The sequence below is a fragment of the Chiloscyllium punctatum genome, chromosome 31 (genome assembly GCF_047496795.1).
Source record: "Chiloscyllium punctatum isolate Juve2018m chromosome 31, sChiPun1.3, whole genome shotgun sequence".
In the NCBI taxonomy this organism is placed as follows: domain Eukaryota; kingdom Metazoa; phylum Chordata; class Chondrichthyes; order Orectolobiformes; family Hemiscylliidae; genus Chiloscyllium; species Chiloscyllium punctatum.
This window is the reverse complement of record NC_092769.1, coordinates 72,783,631-72,802,868: the sequence shown is the minus strand read 5'-3', so window position 1 is coordinate 72,802,868 and position 19,238 is coordinate 72,783,631. Positions and strand designations below refer to the sequence as shown.

Here is a 19,238-nt window from a genome sequence, read left to right as displayed (position 1 = left end):
ATTCACAACTCTCTGCGTAAAGAACCTACCTCTGACGTCTCCTTTATACCTTCCTCCTAATATCTTCAGACCATGACGTCTCGTACCAGTCAATCCTGCCCTGGGGAAATGTCTCTGGCTATTGAGGACTTGGAGAAGTTGGCGGCCCCAGTAGTTTGTACCCCACGGCCCAGCCGTTGTTGCTAATTTCAACCACCTGCCCTTGCGGGAATTGCGGCTGGATTTCCATCTCTGAATCCCAAATGGAAACCACTTATTTTAGTCACTTTTTCCGATTTAGAAGTGCTGCGTTGGCCTCAACGGCCGATGGAGCATCTTGTGGACGTGAAAGGTGCTTTAGCAATGCACGTCTCGCTCCACATTGGGACGAACCCAGCTCGGAGCCTCTCGATGGAAGACCCGTGCATTTGTGTGGCACTCCTCCAGACCGCCCACGGTGCCTTCGCAGCCAAAGTGGCATTGTGATGTCAGAATCACAGGAGTGCAGCAGCTAAGAGGAGTCCATTTGGCCCACCGTGTGTGTGCTGTCTTTCTGAGTCACTCACTCTGTAACCCTGGATAATCTGTCCTTTTCAAATAACTGTCAAATTCCCCTTTCAAATACCCCACAGTTGAACCAGCCTTCACTAAACCTCCCAACCCTGAACTTATGTGAAAAATATTTTCCTCATATCTTTATTTTTGTTTCTTTCATTAATTAATTTGAAACCGTGCTGTCTTGATCACTGTCACTTAACGAGCGGTAACCTTTCCTCCCTTTTACTTTGTCCCCATGATTTTTTTAATACTTTGATCAGATCTCCTCTCAGCCTTCCGTTGTAACTGAAATTCCTCACTCAGCCATTCCTGTGAACCTCTCCTGCACCCTTTCCACGTCCTTCTTGTATCGGGGCATTCAGAGCTGGATACAGTACTCCAGTGGCCTTTTTCTCCATGGCTATAAAACAGCAGTATGGTGTTGGTTGAGAGATGGATATCAGTGAGTGCACTGGTATGGCTGCAGGAGTGCAGCATTCCCTCATTGCCAACGCACTCCTGCCAGAGTACTCCCCTCCTGCCGTGCAGTAAAGTGCCATCCTGGAGGGGAGAGAGCTGCTGCACTGTTTGAGCGGAGGTTGGCACAACCGCTGAGACTCCTGGTTTCCCACTGCGTGGGTACACTACTTGGGCCTTGAAGCTGTCCGGCTTACCAGTCCGGTGCCGGCTTTCAAAAGCACAATCCCAGCATTTCCCTGCTGACTTCTGGTGCCGGGTAGGAATGGCACTCTACCCCTTGGTGCCCACACTCTGCAGGGCTGGCTGGCACCTCAGGAGTCTGGCTGGTGAGTGCGTCTCGTACACAAGCCTGATCCTGGCACTGTCCCCTCCCCTCACCGCCAGGGAAAGGGGCTGAAGTTCGTTTCCCTTTCTAGCCTGTCCGAGCCTTTCTGTCACCCCCGCCCCCAGCAATTCTCCTTGACCTTCTGTTTGTCTTTCTCTCTCTCTCTCTGCAGAAACCGTCAGGCCCATGAGAACGTGGTCGCTGTCAGCCTGGCTGCCTTGGTGGCTTTCCTGGGCTTCATGCTTCTCCTCGAGGGCTTCTTCAGGGACATCTGGGTGTTCCAGTTCTGCTTGGTCATTGCCAGCTGCCAGTACTCCCTGCTGAAGGTAACGTCCCCAACGCGAGTTGGCTCGCTGCGTAGAGACCGATCCCGACACCCTGACCAGCACCTCTGCCCTTGGCCAGCTTCCTTCCAAGATGGCCGACCTTCCACTCTTGACGCAAGGCAGAAGCATTTCACAGGGCGGGGCAGCAAGGCATCTTGGGATCAGTGACCAAAGGGGCAGAAAGATGGCAACACCGAAGTGGTGAATTCTCGAGAGGAATTCCGGAGCTCGGGACCGTGTAGTTTTAACGCCCCCCAATGGAGGATTGATTGTGTAAACATCCGGAATTGGGGGTGTGCAGAGACCTAGGGGGCTGGGTGAGGTTTCTGAGTATCTGCAATACAGGATGTTCTGCTGTACCACGCACTTTGTCAACACGACTTCGCTGTAACACGATTGACCAATTTCTATAACGTGAGCCTCTAAAAAGCCGTGTTGGCTGTAACGCAATTGCATCAGCAACCCTTTTAGCGCTGTTTCTAAAGTGCGCTTTTTCTATAACGCGGGGTTGTACAAGAACACGACCGTTCGCATTATAGAAGAGCTGACTGTATACGTTTCCAACTTGCCTTTTGAGTTTGCCCTAGTTGTTGAGCTGGTGCCCCTTGAAGAAGGCTGATTTATGTTCCCTTTGTTTTGATTTTGAAAGAGGCAAGGGGGCACTTTTCGTTTGAGTGAGAAGCTGGGGTGGGGGGGGTTACATGAGCAACTTGGATATGAAGTATTTCCAGATTTAAAGTCTGTGAGGAAAGCAGGTGAACAAGATTAGATGCAAGTCAGAATATGGGGCAATACAGATTTATCTGGTCTCCTGTTTGCCAAAGACGAGGGGTTCCACGAAATTCTGACTCCCGTATCCAATGCGATGTTGTTTAGCTCTGTTTATTTCTTCTTTTGTGAGGAAGATTGTGAGGCTCGGTTAGCAGGCAGTCCACAGAGTGACTGATCCAGTCTGGATTCCAAAGGAATTCTAGAATTTGGATTCAGTGATGGAGGAGGAATGGGCACGGTGTTTTACCATGAGCTCATTCGCTGCCGTTATCCTCCTTGTTGGCATCCTGTAGCAGCCATGTTAGATACATTGCCTGTTACGCTGTACGTGGGCCCAGCTTGGATGTGCATCTCATCGTCACTGGGGCAAAGTTCTCCCGTGGACTGCTCACCTCACAGGAGTGACTGGGAAAGATGCTAGACTTGGGCATCACTAGCAACATCCATATCCCCAGTCTGAAAGACCAGAGAAAAAGCTGTCTTGTAGCGTGGAGGTAGAGCTCCACCTCCTTTCTCCTGCAGTAAATCAGTCTGATGAATTGTCAGTGCTGTTGGTTCACTGTTCACTGTTTTATTCAGCACACAAACTGCTGATGTGGGTTTGACCGGTCAGTCTTCTCAATTTCCTATGGCCTCTCTCCCGATTAATTTTATTCTTGATCGAAAAGTGTGGTGCTGGAAAAGCACAGCTGGTCAGGCGGCATCCGAGGGGCAGGAGAGTCGGGGTGAAGAGATTATGCTCGAAATGTCGATTCCTGCTCCTCGGATGCTGCCTGACCTGCTGTGCTTTTCCAGCGCCCCACTCGACTCTGATCTCCAGCGTCTGGAGTCCTCACTTTCTCCCTGTTTATTCTTGGTGGACTGAAAATATATCCTCTCAAGCTGAAGGGGGACCCTGCTCTCCCTCCCTCTCTGTCTGCAAACGTGCCTCAAGGAGTATACCTTTATTTATGTTTAAAACCGATGGTCATGTGCTTTTATCTTTTTTTTCCAGAGTGTTCAGCCTGATGCAGCCTCTCCGATGCATGTGAGTAAATGTGAATCAAACTTGCATTGCTGTGGCGCCTTTCACAGCCCCTCGATGTGCCAGAGCACCTTACAGCCAATGATGTTGGAGTTGTTAACACATGACTGCTGCAATGTAGGAAATGTGGCAGCATGTTCCAACAGACAATAGTGTGATCGTGTCCCATGTCGTCTGCTCTGGATGCTGATTGAGGGATAAATATTCCCGAGGGGAAATTCTCCATTTTTTTTGGAATGCTGGCCAGGACATCTCTCTCACCTACCCGAGAGAGTGGATTACAATCTTCAACATCTCACCTAGAAGACAGTGCCTCTGACAGTGCCATTCTCCCTCAGTGCTGTTTGTCAGCTTCAGTTGCACGCAGAGGTGTCTGGAATGGGACTTGAACTCCGAGCTCGGGGGTGCTACCCTCTGAGCCACAGCTGACCTTCAGGCATGAGTCAGGAATTTGAAATGATTTGAGGAATTGTGCAGCCTTCCCTCAATCCCAGAGTCCTGCACTCCTTTCCCATTGATTGTCCCAGCGCTGTGCTGTTTGCGACCGTTCGTGCTGAACTCTCACCTTGAGCAGCCCACTTGCTGTGCGGCTCAGACTGGCCCCTGGGGTCGGGACACCCAGCGATGTATAACGCGGAGGGTGGGGCTGGTGGAGTTGTCCTGTGATTCGGTGTGTGCACATGAGAGAGAGAGAGAGAGAGAGAGAGAGTGCTGTGATCTGATCTGATCTGTGAATTTCCCACAGGGTCACAACTGGATCATTGCATACAGCCGGCCAGTCTATTTCTGCATGTGCTGCGCCATGATCTGGCTCTTTGACTTTGGCAGCCAGAGCAGTCACCTCCAGCCCATCAGCCTGTACGGGATCACTCTCTTCTCTGCCCAGTCCTTTGCCTGTGCTCGGGACGTGGTGATCGGTGGGTCTATCTCTATTTATTACTGTATTGGGTTTACCGGGTCTTCGGCCCAACCAGTTCATGCTTCCCACGAACCTTCTCATAGTCTTGTTGGTGCTTCCTCCCACTCGTGTTTGTCCAGATTCCAGTTCCTGTCCTTGTCCCTCAGCCTGGGCGATTAACTGCACTGTGGTTTCTGGAGGTGGGTGTTTACACAATCTCTGCCCTCAGGCTGGTATTTGGACCCCCCCTCTTCATTGAGATGAGGAGCAGGGATGCTCAGTGAACAGCTATTGGCAACCTATCCCATAGGTGCCCACTGTAATAACAGGAGCCAGGAGAGGGCAGTCAGCCTGTTGACCTTGTTCCGCCATCGGTTGTGTAAAGGATGATGTACACCTCCCCTCCATTTGACCTACACCTGCCCTTCACATTCCTCAATACACATACCCAATAATGAAAAAAATCAATCCAGCTCCAACTCAAGAGCTCCAAATGATCATTTCCCTCCTCCACCTCCCCCAATTTCAGATTTCCAATCCCTTCTGTTTGAAATGCTCACATTGATTAATTTTCTTATGATCCCAACTTTTATCAGTTTATTGCCTGATCCTTTAAGTCTAGGCTCCCCTGCTCAGAACAGGTTTGTTTCATTTTCTTTAAAATGCTGGGAAATTGGCTGCTAAATGATTGTGTGTACCTCATTAAATACATTGGCAACCACTTTGGGCTTGTCATTGGGGCTCATGATGTAGTGCACTCGAGCATCCTGGGAGCCTGTATGTATTAATGAATAGGGTGCTGTTGTTTGCAGACAGTAAGCTCATGTAGACGCACTTTGCCCGTTTTAACTCTCACCAGTAGGTAACGGCCATTCTCTGGTTAATTCCTCAATACAATGCTTTGATGAACCTGAGTCATTGAGATGTACAGCATGGCAACAGAGTCTTCATTCCAGCTCGTCCATGCCGACCAGATCTCCTAAGTTAATCTAGTCCCATTTGCCAGCATTTGGCCCATATCCCTCTAAAACCTACCTAATCATGTACCCATCCAGATGCCTTTTAAATGTTGTAATTATACCAGCTTGCACCACTTCCTCTGGCAGCTCATTCCACACACTGACCAGTTTTTGCATAAAAGAGTTGCTCCTTAGGTCCCTCTTAAATCTTTTCACTCTCACCTTAAACCTGTAGTTTTGGACTCCCCTACCTTAGGAAGAAGGCCTGAGCCATTTTCCTTATCTATACCCGTCCTAATATTATAAATCTGTGTAAGATGACCCCCTCAGCTCCAGGGAAAACAGCCCAGACCTATTCAGCCTCTCCCTGCACCTCAAACCCTCCAACCCTGGCAACATCCTTGTAAATCCTTCCGAGTTTCACAAAATCCTTCCGAGAGCAGGAGACCAGAATTGAACACAGTATTCCAAAAGTGGCCTAACCAATGTTCTGTACTGCAGTAACATGACCGTCCAACCTCTATACTCAATGCACTGATCTCGTTTAACTTTTAGACTTGCCTAGTTTAAAAAATGAAAGCTTGGCAGTTAACTGTCAGTTATCATCTATCTGGTGCACTCCCAATGCTCCAACCAATCAGATTCCAGTTGCTGACCTATAGCACTTTCCTTTCATGTAGAATGAATGAATTATGTTTCCCCTTCACATCGGTATTTCTTTGGGAATTGTTCTAATGAGTACAGAACAGACATAGACAAAATGTCTTGTTCAGCAATACTATCAAACCATACTCAAACTATGGAGTTCCTCTAGAATTGACAATATAATTCATTTCATAAATGGGGAGCATGTGTGCAACCTTTGATCTCCTCCACCATCTTCCTCACGCTAAATTACTGGTAAAATATTTTCCCATCCCCTCACCAGAGGGAAGTATTACTCTCTGCATCTACTGTCTCTGATATTAGATTAGTGATTCTGCACTGCTCACTCTCGATCCATCCAAGGCCAATATTTACTTTCTGTAACGTGGTGGCCAGAGGTAAACACTGGGCTGTTTAAGCCTTCCACTTGGCCTTTAGGTCCTGCATTAGCTCAAAATAAACTACGCAACATCCCACATCATAAGATCCCTCTATTTCCCACCCTTGCCTTTTTGTTTTGAAGTTTTGCTTTGCTTCTCGATATTAATGATGGTTCTCAGGGTCTTGGAGAGGCCACAGAGGAGACTTAGTAGAGCAGTCCTGGGGTTGAGGGGCTTCTCATGTGGAGAGATGAAAGAATCTTATCTGAGATGAGAAGTTTAAGCGGGAGATTAAATCGAGCTGTTGTAAATCGCGAGGTTGTTGGGGTGGGAGGGCAGGGGTTTCAATTGAGTAATAAGCGAGAAGCCTTTTCCAAAGGCAGGAGGGTCAGTAACCAGAGGGGCCATGGATTGAAGAGAATTGGTGAAAGGGCCAGAGGAGAGGATGACCATTGCTTTCAGGCTGGGAGGGGTTGCGATCTAGAATGCGCTGCCTAGCGGAAGCTGATTGAGTGTGAATTTTCAAATAGGAATTGTGGAAGCACTTGTAAAGGGTATATTTGCAAAGCTGTGAAGCAGGGTGGGTGGGACTAATTGGGCCCGTTTTCAAAGAGCTAGTCAGACTCGAGGCGAAATCGCTGCCTGTGCTTTATGATTTTTTGGCAGGGTCGGGTCGGGGTCATGACGCGCGATTGCCCGATGTTCAGCTGTGTCTGGTTCTCTTTGCAGTTTTCACGCTGTGTTTTCCAGCCATTTTCCTCCTTGGCCTCCTGCCTCAAGTGAACACTTTCTTCATGTACTTGTTAGAACAGCTGGACATGCATGCCTTTGGAGGCACTGGTAAGTCCTGTCACTTTCAAACCCACCCTTTATGTTTCACATCTTGTTTGAGCCCTGCGTGTATTGGCTGAGAGAACAAGGAGAGAGAGATTTGCACAGTCCTTTACCTTGCCCTTCCACCCTGCTGTTTCCCCTTTGAATTTCTCTCTCTTCCTCCGTCGCCGAGATACGAGTGGGATGTCTAATGTCATGACAGAAACGCGCAACTCCGAGGTAGCGCCAAGCCAGCTGGCTGGGAATTGTCACGTGCAACGTTCTGTTCTGTTCTGGAGACAACGCGGGGCAAGTTCCAGAGCTCGGCACCTGACCCTAGTTCACACTCTGTCTCATTCTGTTCACAGCCACGACCAGCCCCACATCTGCTTTCTACAGCTTCGTCCGCAGTCTGCTGGTCGCTGTCCTCCTGTACGGATTCTGCTTCGGGGCTGTGAAGGTAGGTAGATGGGAGGGAACCGGCTGAAGGAAGGGATTGGGGGTGAGCAGTGGGGGAAGCTCGTCCATCACTGGTTGTGTTCATACCCTAGCACAAAGGAAGATGGATGAAATTTTTGGACGTTCTGCAGATAGATTCCTCAGGGCAGATGACCTCTAAGTTAGCTGTTCTCCGATTGCGAATGTTCTGTTTCATTCTCAAGTGCTAAAATATTGAAGCAGCCCCCCTGTCCCTACACTGCAATACTTGAACTGGTGAGAGTCGCGTAATGTGCCCACAAGTGCCGTGCCATGATGTTCTCAAACCAGAAAGAATCTAACCGTTTACCTTCAATGAATCCCTTACCGTCAACTTCCTGCAGGTTACCATTAACCAGAAGCTGAGCGGTGAACCCCCCCTCCCCCATAAAAATATTGTGGTTGTAAAAGCAAGTCAGGGACTGGGAATTCTGTGGTGACTGGCTTTCCTCTTCACTCCCCAAGCCACCTACAAGGCACAGTTCAAGAGCGTAATGGAATGTTCCACTTGTTTGGATGGGTGTGGCTCAAACAACAACTCAAGAAATCCAAGATCAGGCAGACCACTGGGCCCACACCCCACCTTCAGCATCTACTCCCTCCACCACCAGTGCGCAGCAGCAGTGTGTTCTGTCTACAAGATGCACTGCAGTGACTTAACCAGGCCCTTCAGGCAGCTTCTTCCCAACTGGTGGCCTTTATAACCTGGAAGGACTGGCAGCAGATTCACCAAGTGCAGGTTCCCCTCCGAGGCCTGTACCACCCAGATGGTAGCTTGATGAATGTCACTGCTTCCGAATCCTGATGCTGAAACCCAGCTGTGGGTTGATCTCCACTCATGTGAGACAGTGGTTCCCCAGCACCTTCGCAGGGGCAGCTAGGCAAATGCAGCACATGCAGGCCCTGCCAGTGATGCACCTGAAGGAATAAACATAAAGAGGAGATAGGGCATTTGAGAGAACACTGGGGAAGTGGGGTGCCAGCAATGATGATGGGCAGAGCGGCTTCTTTCTGTGGCATCCCATTGTCTGTCTCTGTCTCTTCACCTCCTTGCCCTCCCCTGCACAGGTTCCTTGGGAAGCCCAGCATGTGCCAGTTTTGTTTTCTGTCTTCTGTGGCCTTCTCGTCGCACTTTCGTACCACCTGAGCCGACAGAGTAGTGATCCCACCACCCTCTGGTAAGTGGGCAGCTGGCGAGAGTTCCCTTCGCCAGCGGGATGCGATTGGGGTGCTGTCTGCGACAGGCAAGCTCAGTGGTGTCACCAGTGTAGACTTGCCAAGCCCCCTGGGAGAGCTGCGCTGACGGGAGCTGGCAGCAGGGGGGTGGGGTGGGGGGGGTGGGGTGGGGTGGGGGGGGTGGGGGGGGGGGTGGGGGGGGGGTGGGGGGCGGGGGGTGGAGGGGAGAAGTGAGGGGAGGGGAGGGGAGAGGCCAAGGGGATCTGTTTAAGTTCTTGTGACGGCTGTGAGAGATCTTCCAGCCTCTGTGGGAAGAACAGCAAGAGTGTTCTCAATGTTTATCCCTTGAGCAACACCTTTTGATTTTTCTTTAAAAAAGGCAGTCTGGTCATTAGCTTATTGCTGTTTGTGGGAGTTTTCTGAGCACCAGTGGGGTAGCTGAGCTACCTGTACTGCACAGTGGCTCAGTGGTTAGCACTGCTGCCTCACAGCACAGGGGTACCACGTTCGATTCCAGCCTTGGGTGACTGTCTGTGTGGAGTTTGCACATTCTCCCCGTGTCTGGGTGGGTTTCCTCCGGGTGCTCTGGTTTCCTCCCACAGTCCAAAGATATGCAGGTTAGGTGAATTGTCCATACTAAATTGCCCCATAGTGTTAGGTCAATCAGAGGGAAATAGGTCTGGGTGGGTTACTCTTCGGTGGATCGGTGTGGACTGGTTGGGCTGAAGGGCCGGTTTCCACACTGTAGGGAATCTAACCTAATCTAATGGCAACAATTGGGCAGTGCATCGTTGACTGTAACCCTGAGGGACATCCTGAGGTTGTGTGGGCACTACATAGGTTTAAACACGAGACCTCTGCTTTACTACAGCGCCACAGCTATCGGGAGGGGTGTGATTACAGCATGATCCTGTTTACGTAGACTGCCCTCGTAAGCAAAGACACACAGAGTGTTGGGAAAGCTGCACAAAAGGTCTGAGGGTAAGACATTGCTTTCCCTCACTCGGCGAGGGAGCCCAGGTCATTAACACTCTGCAATCCATCCCATAACTGCAGGGCCCTGATCCGGTCCAGGCTTTCCCCCCAGTTGGACAATCGTAATCCTGAGGATCCGCTGTTGGAAATCCAGGACCCACTGCCAGCGAAGCTCAAGAGCTCAGTGGTAAGTCCCTCAGACTGCAGGATCTTACATGGAGTGGATGTACGCTGCTTGTCTCAGTCCATGACCAGTTGAGTCAGGACACTCTCCCTCTCTCTCAGTCTGGGCTGACCTGTGTCAAGCCTCGAGTGACTACCAAGAGAGATGATTGGAGAAGTATCCCACAGTTCTCTGCCCACAAGTCCGGGCGTGGTTGTGATGCTTCCAGCAGTCGGGCAGCTCCCTGGCCAGTGCTGGCGAGGATCTCCCACTGGGGTGGGCAGGGGGGTGCTGCATGGCTTCTTGTCTAGGAGCAAGTGAGGACTGCAGATGCTGGAGATCAGAGCTGAAAATGTGTTGCTGGAAAAGCGCAGCAGGTCAGGCAGCATCCAAGGAGCAGGAGAATCGACGTTTCGGGCATGAGCCCTTCTTCAGGAATGAGGAAAGTGTGTCCAGCAGGCTAAGATAAAAGGTAGGGAGGAGGGACTTGGGGGAGGGGTGTTGGGAATGCGATAGGTGGAAGGAGGTTGCTGCCTGACCTGCTGCGCTTTTCCAGCGACACATTTTCAGCTCTGGCTTCTTGTCTACCCTGTTCCCTCCACCAACCAATACCATCTCTTCCCACCCACCACTACCCGTTCTCCTGCCCCTGGCCTATAGTGATGAACATTAGCAGAGCTTGTGAGCCATCCCCATTCTGCTCTGGAATTTATTGTCTGTCTCTTCTGCCTCCATTTCTAGAGAGAGATCCTCCATTCAGACCTGGTCATGTGCCCTGTAATCGCCATCATTACCTTCGCAATCAGTGCCAGCACGGTCTTCATTGCACTTCAGGTGGGTGTTCTGTATCTCGGCCCACGCTTGGCTGGACAGAGATCTGATGTGCCTCACTCAGTCAGCACAACAAGCAATACACTCTTCCAAGATTTTATTAGTACTGTATGGCAGATTTATACAGACCAGTACTGTACCCCAGTGTTACACAGTGACAGACCTGTCCCCCCCAGTACTGTACCCCGGTGTTATACGGGGACAGACCTGTCCCCCCCAGTACTGTACCCCAGTGTTATACAGTGACAGACCTGTCCCCACCAGTACTGTACCCCAGTGTTACACAGTGACAGACCTGTCCCCCCCAGTACTGTACCCCGGTGTTATACGGGGACAGACCTGTCCCCACCAGTACTGTACCCCAGTGTTATACAGTGACAGACCTGTCCCCCCCAGTACTGTACCCCGGTGTTATACAGGGACAGACCTGTCCCCACCAGTACTGTACCCCAGTGTTATACAGGGACAGACCTGTCCCCACCAGTACTGTACCCCGGTGTTATACAGGGACAGACCTGTCCCCACCAGTACTGTACCCCAGTGTTATACAGGGACAGACCCGTCCCCACCAGTACTGTACCCCAGTGTTATACAGGGACAGACCTGTCCCCACCAGTGCTATCCCCCAGTGTTATACAGGGACAGACCTGTCCCCACCAGTACTGTACCCCAGTGTTATACAGGGACAGACCCGTCCCCACCAGTACTGTACCCCAGTGTTATACAGGGATAGACCCGTCCCCACCAGTACTGTACCCCAGTGTTATACAGGGACAGACCTGTCCCCACCAGTGCTATCCCCCAGTGTTATACAGGGACAGACCTGTCCCCACCAGTGCTATCCCCCAGTGTTATACAGGGACAGACCTGTCCCCACCAGTACTGTACCCCAGTGTTATACAGGGACAGACCCGTCCCCACCAGTACTGTACCCCAGTGTTATACAGGGACAGACCTGTCCCCACCAGTGCTATCCCCCAGTGTTATACAGGGACAGACCTGTCCCCACCAGTGCTATCCCCCAGTGTTATACAGGGACAGACCTGTCCCCACCAGTGCTGTCCCCCAGTGTTATACAGGGACAGACCTGTCCCCACCAGTGCTGTCCCCCAGTGTTATACAGGGACAGACCTGTCCCCACCAGTACTGTACCCCAGTGTTATACAGGGACAGACCTGTCCCCACCAGTACTGTACCCCAGTGTTATACAGGGACAGACCCGTCCCCACCAGTGCTGTACCCCAGTGTTATACAGGGACAGACCCGTCCCCACCAGTACTGTACCCCAGTGTTATACAGGGACAGACCTGTCCCCACCAGTACTGTACCCCAGTGTTATACAGGGACAGACCCGTCCCCACCAGTACTGTACCCCAGTGTTATACAGGGACAGACCTGTCCCCACCAGTACTGTACCCCAGTGTTATACAGGGACAGACCTGTCCCCACCAGTACTGTACCCCAGTGTTATACAGGGACAGACCCGTCCCCACCAGTACTGTACCCCAGTGTTATACAGTGACAGACCTGTCCCCCCCAGTACTGTACCCCAGTGTTATACAGGGACAGATCTGTCCCCACCCGTACTATACCCCAGTGTTATACAGGGACAGACCTGTCTCCACCAGTACTGTACCCCAGTGTTATACAGGGACAGACCTGTCCCCCCCAGTACTGTACCCCAGTATTATACAGGGACAGACCTGTCCCCCCCAGTACTGTACCCCAGTGTTATACAGTGACAGACCTGTCCCCACCAGTACTGTACCCGGTGTTATACAGGGACAGACCTGTCCCCACCCGTACTATACCCCAGTGTTATACAGGGACAGACCTGTCTCCACCAGTACTGTACCCCAGTGTTATACAGTGACAGACCTGTCCCCCCCAGTACTGTACCCCAGTATTATACAGTGACAGATCTGTCCCCACCCGTACTATACCCCAGTGTTATACAGGGACAGACCTGTCTCCACCAGTACTGTACCCCAGTGTTATACAGGGACAGACCTGTCCCCACCAGTACTGTACCCCAGTGTTATACAGGGACAGACCTGTCCCCACCAGTACTGTACCCCAGTGTTATACAGGGACAGACCTGTCCCCACCAGTACTGTACCCCAGTGTTATACAGGGACAGACCTGTCCCCACCAGTACTGTACCCCAGTGTTATACAGGGACAGACCTGTCCCCACCAGTACTGTACCCCAGTGTTATACAGGGACAGACCCGTCCCCACCAGTACTGTACCCCAGTGTTATACAGGGACAGACCCGTCCCCACCTGTACTGTACCCCAGTGTTATACAGGGACAGACCTGTCCCCACCAGTACTGTACCCCAGTGTTATACAGGGACAGACCCGTCCCCACCAGTACTGTACCCCAGTGTTATACAGGGACAGACCCGTCCCCACCAGTACTGTACCCCAGTGTTATACAGGGACAGACCCGTCCCCACCTGTACTGTACCCCAGTGTTATACAGGGACAGACCCGTCCCCACCAGTACTGTACCCCAGTGTTATACAGGGACAGACCCGTCCCCACCTGTACTGTACCCCAGTGTTATACAGGGACAGACCCGTCCCCACCAGTACTGTACCCCAGTGTTATACAGGGACAGACACGTCCCCACCAGTACTGTACCCCAGTGTTATACAGGGACAGACCCGTCCCCACCAGTACTGTACCCCAGTGTTATACAGGGACAGACCTGTCCCCACCAGTACTGTACCCCAGTGTTATACAGGGACAGACCCGTCCCCACCAGTACTGTACCCCAGTGTTATACAGGGACAGACCCGTCCCCACCTGTACTGTACCCCAGTGTTATACAGGGACAGACCCGTCCCCACCAGTACTGTACCCCAGTGTTATACAGGGACAGACCCGTCCCCACCTGTACTGTACCCCAGTGTTATACAGGGACAGACCCGTCCCCACCAGTACTGTACCCCAGTGTTATACAGGGACAGACCCGTCCCCACCAGTACTGTACCCCAGTGTTATACAGGGACAGACCCGTCCCCACCAGTACTGTACCCCAGTGTTATACAGGGACAGACCCGTCCCCACCAGTACTGTACCCCAGTGTTATACAGGGACAGACCCGTCCCCACCTGTACTGTACCCCAGTGTTATACAGGGACAGACCCGTCCCCACCAGTACTGTACCCCAGTGTTATACAGGGACAGACCCGTCCCCACCAGTACTGTACCCCAGTGTTATACAGGGACAGACCCGTCCCCACCAGTACTGTACCCCAGTGTTATACAGGGACAGACCTGTCCCCACCAGTACTGTCCCCCAGTGTTATACAGTGACAGACCCGTCCCCACCAGTACTGTACACCAGTGTTATACAGGGACAGACCCGTCCCCACCAGTACTGTACACCAGTGTTATACAGGGACAGACCCGTCCCCACCAGTACTGTACACCAGTGTTATACAGGGACAGACCTGTCCCCACCAGTACTGTACACCGGTGTTATACAGGGACAGACCCGTCCCCACCAGTACTGTACCCCAGTGTTATACAGGGACAGACCTGTCCCCACCAGTACTGTCCCCGGTGTTATACAGGGACAGACCCGTCCCCACCAGAACTGTACCCCAGTGTTATACAGGGACAGACCCGTCCCCACCAGTACTGTACCCCAGTATTATACAGGGACAGACCCGTCCCCACCAGAACTGTAACCCAGTGTTATACAGGGACAGACCCGTCCCCACCAGTACTGTACCCCAGTGTTATACAGGGACAGACCTGTCCCCACCAGTACTGTACCCCAGTGTTATACAGGGACAGACCCGTCCCCACCAGTACTGTACCCCAGTGTTATACAGGGACAGACCCGTCCCCACCAGTACTGTACCCCAGTGTTATACAGGGACAGACCCGTCCCCACCTGTACTGTACCCCAGTGTTATACAGGGACAGACCTGTCCCCACCAGTACTGTACCCCAGTGTTATACAGGGACAGACCCGTCCCCACCTGTACTGTACCCCAGTGTTATACAGGGACAGACCTGTCCCCACCAGTACTGTACCCCAGTGTTATACAGGGACAGACCTGTCCCCACCAGTACTGTACCCCAGTGTTATACAGGGACAGACCTGTCCCCACCAGTACTGTACCCCAGTGTTATACAGGGACAGACCCGTCCCCACCTGTACTGTACCCCAGTGTTATACAGGGACAGACCTGTCCCCACCAGTACTGTACCCCAGTGTTATACAGGGACAGACCCGTCCCCACCAGTACTGTACCCCAGTGTTATACAGGGACAGACCCGTCCCCACCAGTACTGTACCCCAGTGTTATACAGGGACAGACCCGTCCCCACCAGTACTGTACCCCAGTGTTATACAGGGACAGACCCGTCCCCACCAGTACTGTACCCCAGTGTTATACAGGGACAGACCCGTCCCCACCAGTACTGTACCCCAGTGTTATACAGGGACAGACCCGTCCCCACCTGTACTGTACCCCAGTGTTATACAGGGACAGACCCGTCCCCACCAGTACTGTACCCCAGTGTTATACAGGGACAGACCCGTCCCCACCTGTACTGTACCCCAGTGTTATACAGGGACAGACCCGTCCCCACCAGTACTGTACCCCAGTGTTATACAGGGACAGACCCGTCCCCACCAGTACTGTACCCCAGTGTTATACAGGGACAGACCCGTCCCCACCAGTACTGTACCCCAGTGTTATACAGGGACAGACCCGTCCCCACCAGTACTGTACCCCAGTGTTATACAGGGACAGACCCGTCCCCACCTGTACTGTACCCCAGTGTTATACAGGGACAGACCTGTCCCCACCAGTACTGTACCCCAGTGTTATACAGGGACAGACCCGTCCCCACCAGTACTGTACCCCAGTGTTATACAGGGACAGACCCGTCCCCACGTGTACTGTACCCCAGTGTTATACAGGGACAGACCCGTCCCCACCGGTACTGTACCCCAGTGTTATACAGGGACAGACCCGTCCCCACCAGTACTGTACCCCAGTGTTATACAGGGACAGACCCGTCCCCACCAGTACTGTACCCCAGTGTTATACAGTGACAGACCTGTCCCCACCTGTACTGTACCCCAGTGTTATACAGTGACAGACCCGTCCCCACCGGTACTGTACCCCAGTGTTATACAGGGACAGACCCGTCCCCACCAGTACTGTACCCCAGTGTTATACAGGGACAGACCCGTCCCCACCAGTACTGTACCCCAGTGTTATACAGGGACAGACCCGTCCCCACCTGTACTGTACCCCAGTGTTATACAGGGACAGACCTGTCCCCACCAGTACTGTACCCCAGTGTTATACAGTGACAGACCTGTCCCCACCAGTACTGTACCCCAGTGTTATACAGGGACAGACCCGTCCCCACCAGTACTGTACCCCAGTGTTATACAGGGACAGACCCGTCCCCACCAGTACTGTCCCCCAGTGTTATACAGGGACAGACCCGTCCCCACCAGTACTGTACCCCAGTGTTATACAGGGACAGACCCGTCCCCACCAGTACTGTCCCCCAGTGTTATACAGGGACAGACCCGTCCCCACCAGTACTGTACCCCAGTGTTATACAGTGACAGACCCGTCCCCACCAGTACTGTACACCAGTGTTATACAGGGACAGACCCGTCCCCACCAGTACTGTACACCAGTGTTATACAGGGACAGACCTGTCCCCACCAGTACTGTCCCCGGTGTTATACAGGGACAGACCCGTCCCCACCAGTACTGTACCCCAGTGTTATACAGGGACAGACCCGTCCCCACCAGTACTGTACCCCAGTGTTATACAGGGACAGACCCGTCCCCACCAGAACTGTAACCCAGTGTTATACAGGGACAGACCCGTCCCCACCAGTACTGTACCCCAGTGTTATACAGGGACAGACCTGTCCCCACCAGTACTGTCCCCGGTGTTATACAGGGACAGACCCGTCCCCACCAGTACTGTACCCCAGTGTTATACAGGGACAGACCCGTCCCCACCAGTACTGTACCCCAGTGTTATACAGGGACAGACCTGTCCCCACCAGTACTGTACCCCAGTGTTATACAGGGACAGACCTGTCCCCACCAGTACTGTACCCCAGTGTTATACAGGGACAGACCCGTCCCCACCAGTACTGTACCCCAGTGTTATACAGGGACAGACCCGTCCCCACCAGTACTGTACCCCAGTGTTATACAGGGACAGACCCGTCCCCACCAGTACTGTACCCCAGTGTTATACAGGGACAGACCGGTCCCCACCGGTGCTGGTAAAATCTCATGTTGGTTGATATGAGGTTTGAGGCTTGAGTTATTGGCTGTGCCTGTGGCTCAGTGTGCTGATGCACATAGAATCCCTACAATGTGGAAAGACGTCATTCAGCCCATCAAGTCCTTCAAAGAACATCCCTCCCAGATCCACCCCTCTGTCCAATGCCTGCAAACCTGCATTCCCCGTGGCTAATCCTGGACACGATGGGGCAATTTAGCATCACCAATCCACCCTGCCCTGCACATCTTTGGACTGTGGGAGGAAACCGGAGCACCCGGAGGAAACTCACGTAGACACGGGGAGAACGTGCAAACTCCACACAGACAGTCGCCTGAGGCTGCAATCGAACCTGGGTCCCTGGCACAGTGTGGCAGCAGCGCTCACCACCGTGCCACCCTAGAACATCAGTCAATATTCTGGCAGAAAACCTTCGCATCTTGTGACATGTAATCCTTCTTAACTATTGCTGATGTGTTTTAGCAGCATGACAGCTGGAAAGCAGTTGGGATCTCCTGTATGCCGTGTTACAGTCCTGCTGAGTGTAAACACAAGAGCTCCTTTACTTTGCCCACTGTGGGGTTTACTTTGGAAGGCAGGAGCCAGCTGTGCTTTCACTGATGCCTCGACTAACCACACCCTCAGCATTATCAACCCTCCACCACACTGCAGGTCTTCCACGTTACAGACTCCTTCAGGCCCTGTCGTAATGTTCAAGATAGTCAAACCCGAAACATTTCCACTGAAACTCGGCTGGGCGTGTTCAATTGAGGCATTCAAAAGGGCACTGGATGTTTATTTGGATAGAAATGGTGTGCTGAGATATCGGGGGGGGTGGGGTAGATTTATACGAGGTGATAGAACCGGTGCTGACGTGATGGGCCAAATATACACTAAGAACTGCAATAACATGTCACTGCCACTGGGTGGGGCCCCAAGCTAGGTCTGGCTCATTGAACTAGAATCTCAAGTGGCTTCTAGCCTCCCATTCACTGGCAGCCTGCCATTTTAACACTTTGGCCCCTGAGACACAGGGGGCAACTGTTCTACCCTCAACTCAAGAGCACACAAGCCATCTGAGGCAAAGTGGTGACATCGCCACTGCTGCAGTAATCCAGAGGTTCTGGGGACTCGGGTTCGAGTCCCACCAGGGAAGATAGTGTAATTCAAATTTGCAAACAGAACTCAAGTTAAAAGCTGTCCATTGATGTCAATTGTCACAAAAACTCATCTGGTTCACCCAGTGCCTTTTCAAGGAGAGAAATCTGCCATCCTTACCCAGTCTGACCTACATATGGCTCCAGGCTCTCAGTGGTGTGATTGACACTTAACTCCCTTTGGAAATGGCCAGCCAGCCATTCTGATGTATCATAGGATGACTACCAACAAGGACCAGGCCATTCAGCCCTTCTAGCCCGCTCTGCCATTTGCATATGGCCGTGGCTGATCTCATCTGTGCCCTCAACTCTACTTTCCTGCCCAATCCCCATAACCCTTCAACCCATTACTAAGGGGTGAAAAAGAAACTGTCTATCTCCTCCTCAAACTGGCTGAATGTCCCAGCGTCCACTGCCCTCTGGGGTTGTGAATGCCACAGATCAAACGACTGAGAAGTCAGTAGAAGGCACTGAAACTGTCTGGGTCGCCCTGCATCAACATTGGAAACCACAAACATTGCAAAGCCCTCTTTATTAATATCACGGGGGCAAATGTTGTAATTGGGAAAGCTATCTCACAGAGAGTAGTCACGAAACAACGGGATGTGATCTTGGAATCTTTCTTTCCACACACTGTCCCGGACAGTAAAGTCACCTTCCCTGTGTTTAATCGTCCCAGAAGAAATGGCGACGCAGTCAAGGGAGCTCCACTGGGATTTCCCAACATTGACTCCAGATTCTGTCAGCTCTTAGAGCATCAGGTCAAACAGGGGGCAAGGAAATATACTGCTTACCACATAAACCCCAGACCCCCCCCCGCCGAAGAAAAGCTGATGAATCAGGACTCCTCTGTGTTGAATTTGACTTGGAGGGAACACTGCAGGTAGTAAGAGCAATGGAACAACTCATCAGTGCTATCAAGCGGCAATATGTTGCTCACTGGCACTCAGTTCAGTTCCACCAGGGCCACTTTGCTCCTGATTTTGGTTCAAACATGGACCAAAGAGCTGAATTCCAGAGGTGATGTCAG

General features: G+C 52.0%; 1 protein-coding gene across 4 annotated transcripts in view; it reads left to right on the top strand.

Annotated features, from left to right (window-relative positions):
* Positions 1-19,238, top strand: part of LOC140457067 (pecanex-like protein 3) — a 69,459-nt gene that overhangs the window by 26,250 nt on the left and 23,971 nt on the right. For all 4 annotated transcript variants that reach the window (XM_072551030.1, XM_072551032.1, XM_072551029.1 and 1 more), the window contains exons 12-19: positions 1,494-1,647; positions 3,413-3,445; positions 4,188-4,359; positions 7,054-7,164; positions 7,506-7,597; positions 8,683-8,792; positions 9,847-9,952; positions 10,670-10,762. In XM_072551030.1, the coding sequence (XP_072407131.1) occupies positions 1,494-1,647; positions 3,413-3,445; positions 4,188-4,359; positions 7,054-7,164; positions 7,506-7,597; positions 8,683-8,792; positions 9,847-9,952; positions 10,670-10,762 (871 nt within the window). The remainder of the gene's footprint in view (positions 1-1,493; positions 1,648-3,412; positions 3,446-4,187; positions 4,360-7,053; positions 7,165-7,505; positions 7,598-8,682; positions 8,793-9,846; positions 9,953-10,669; positions 10,763-19,238) is intronic.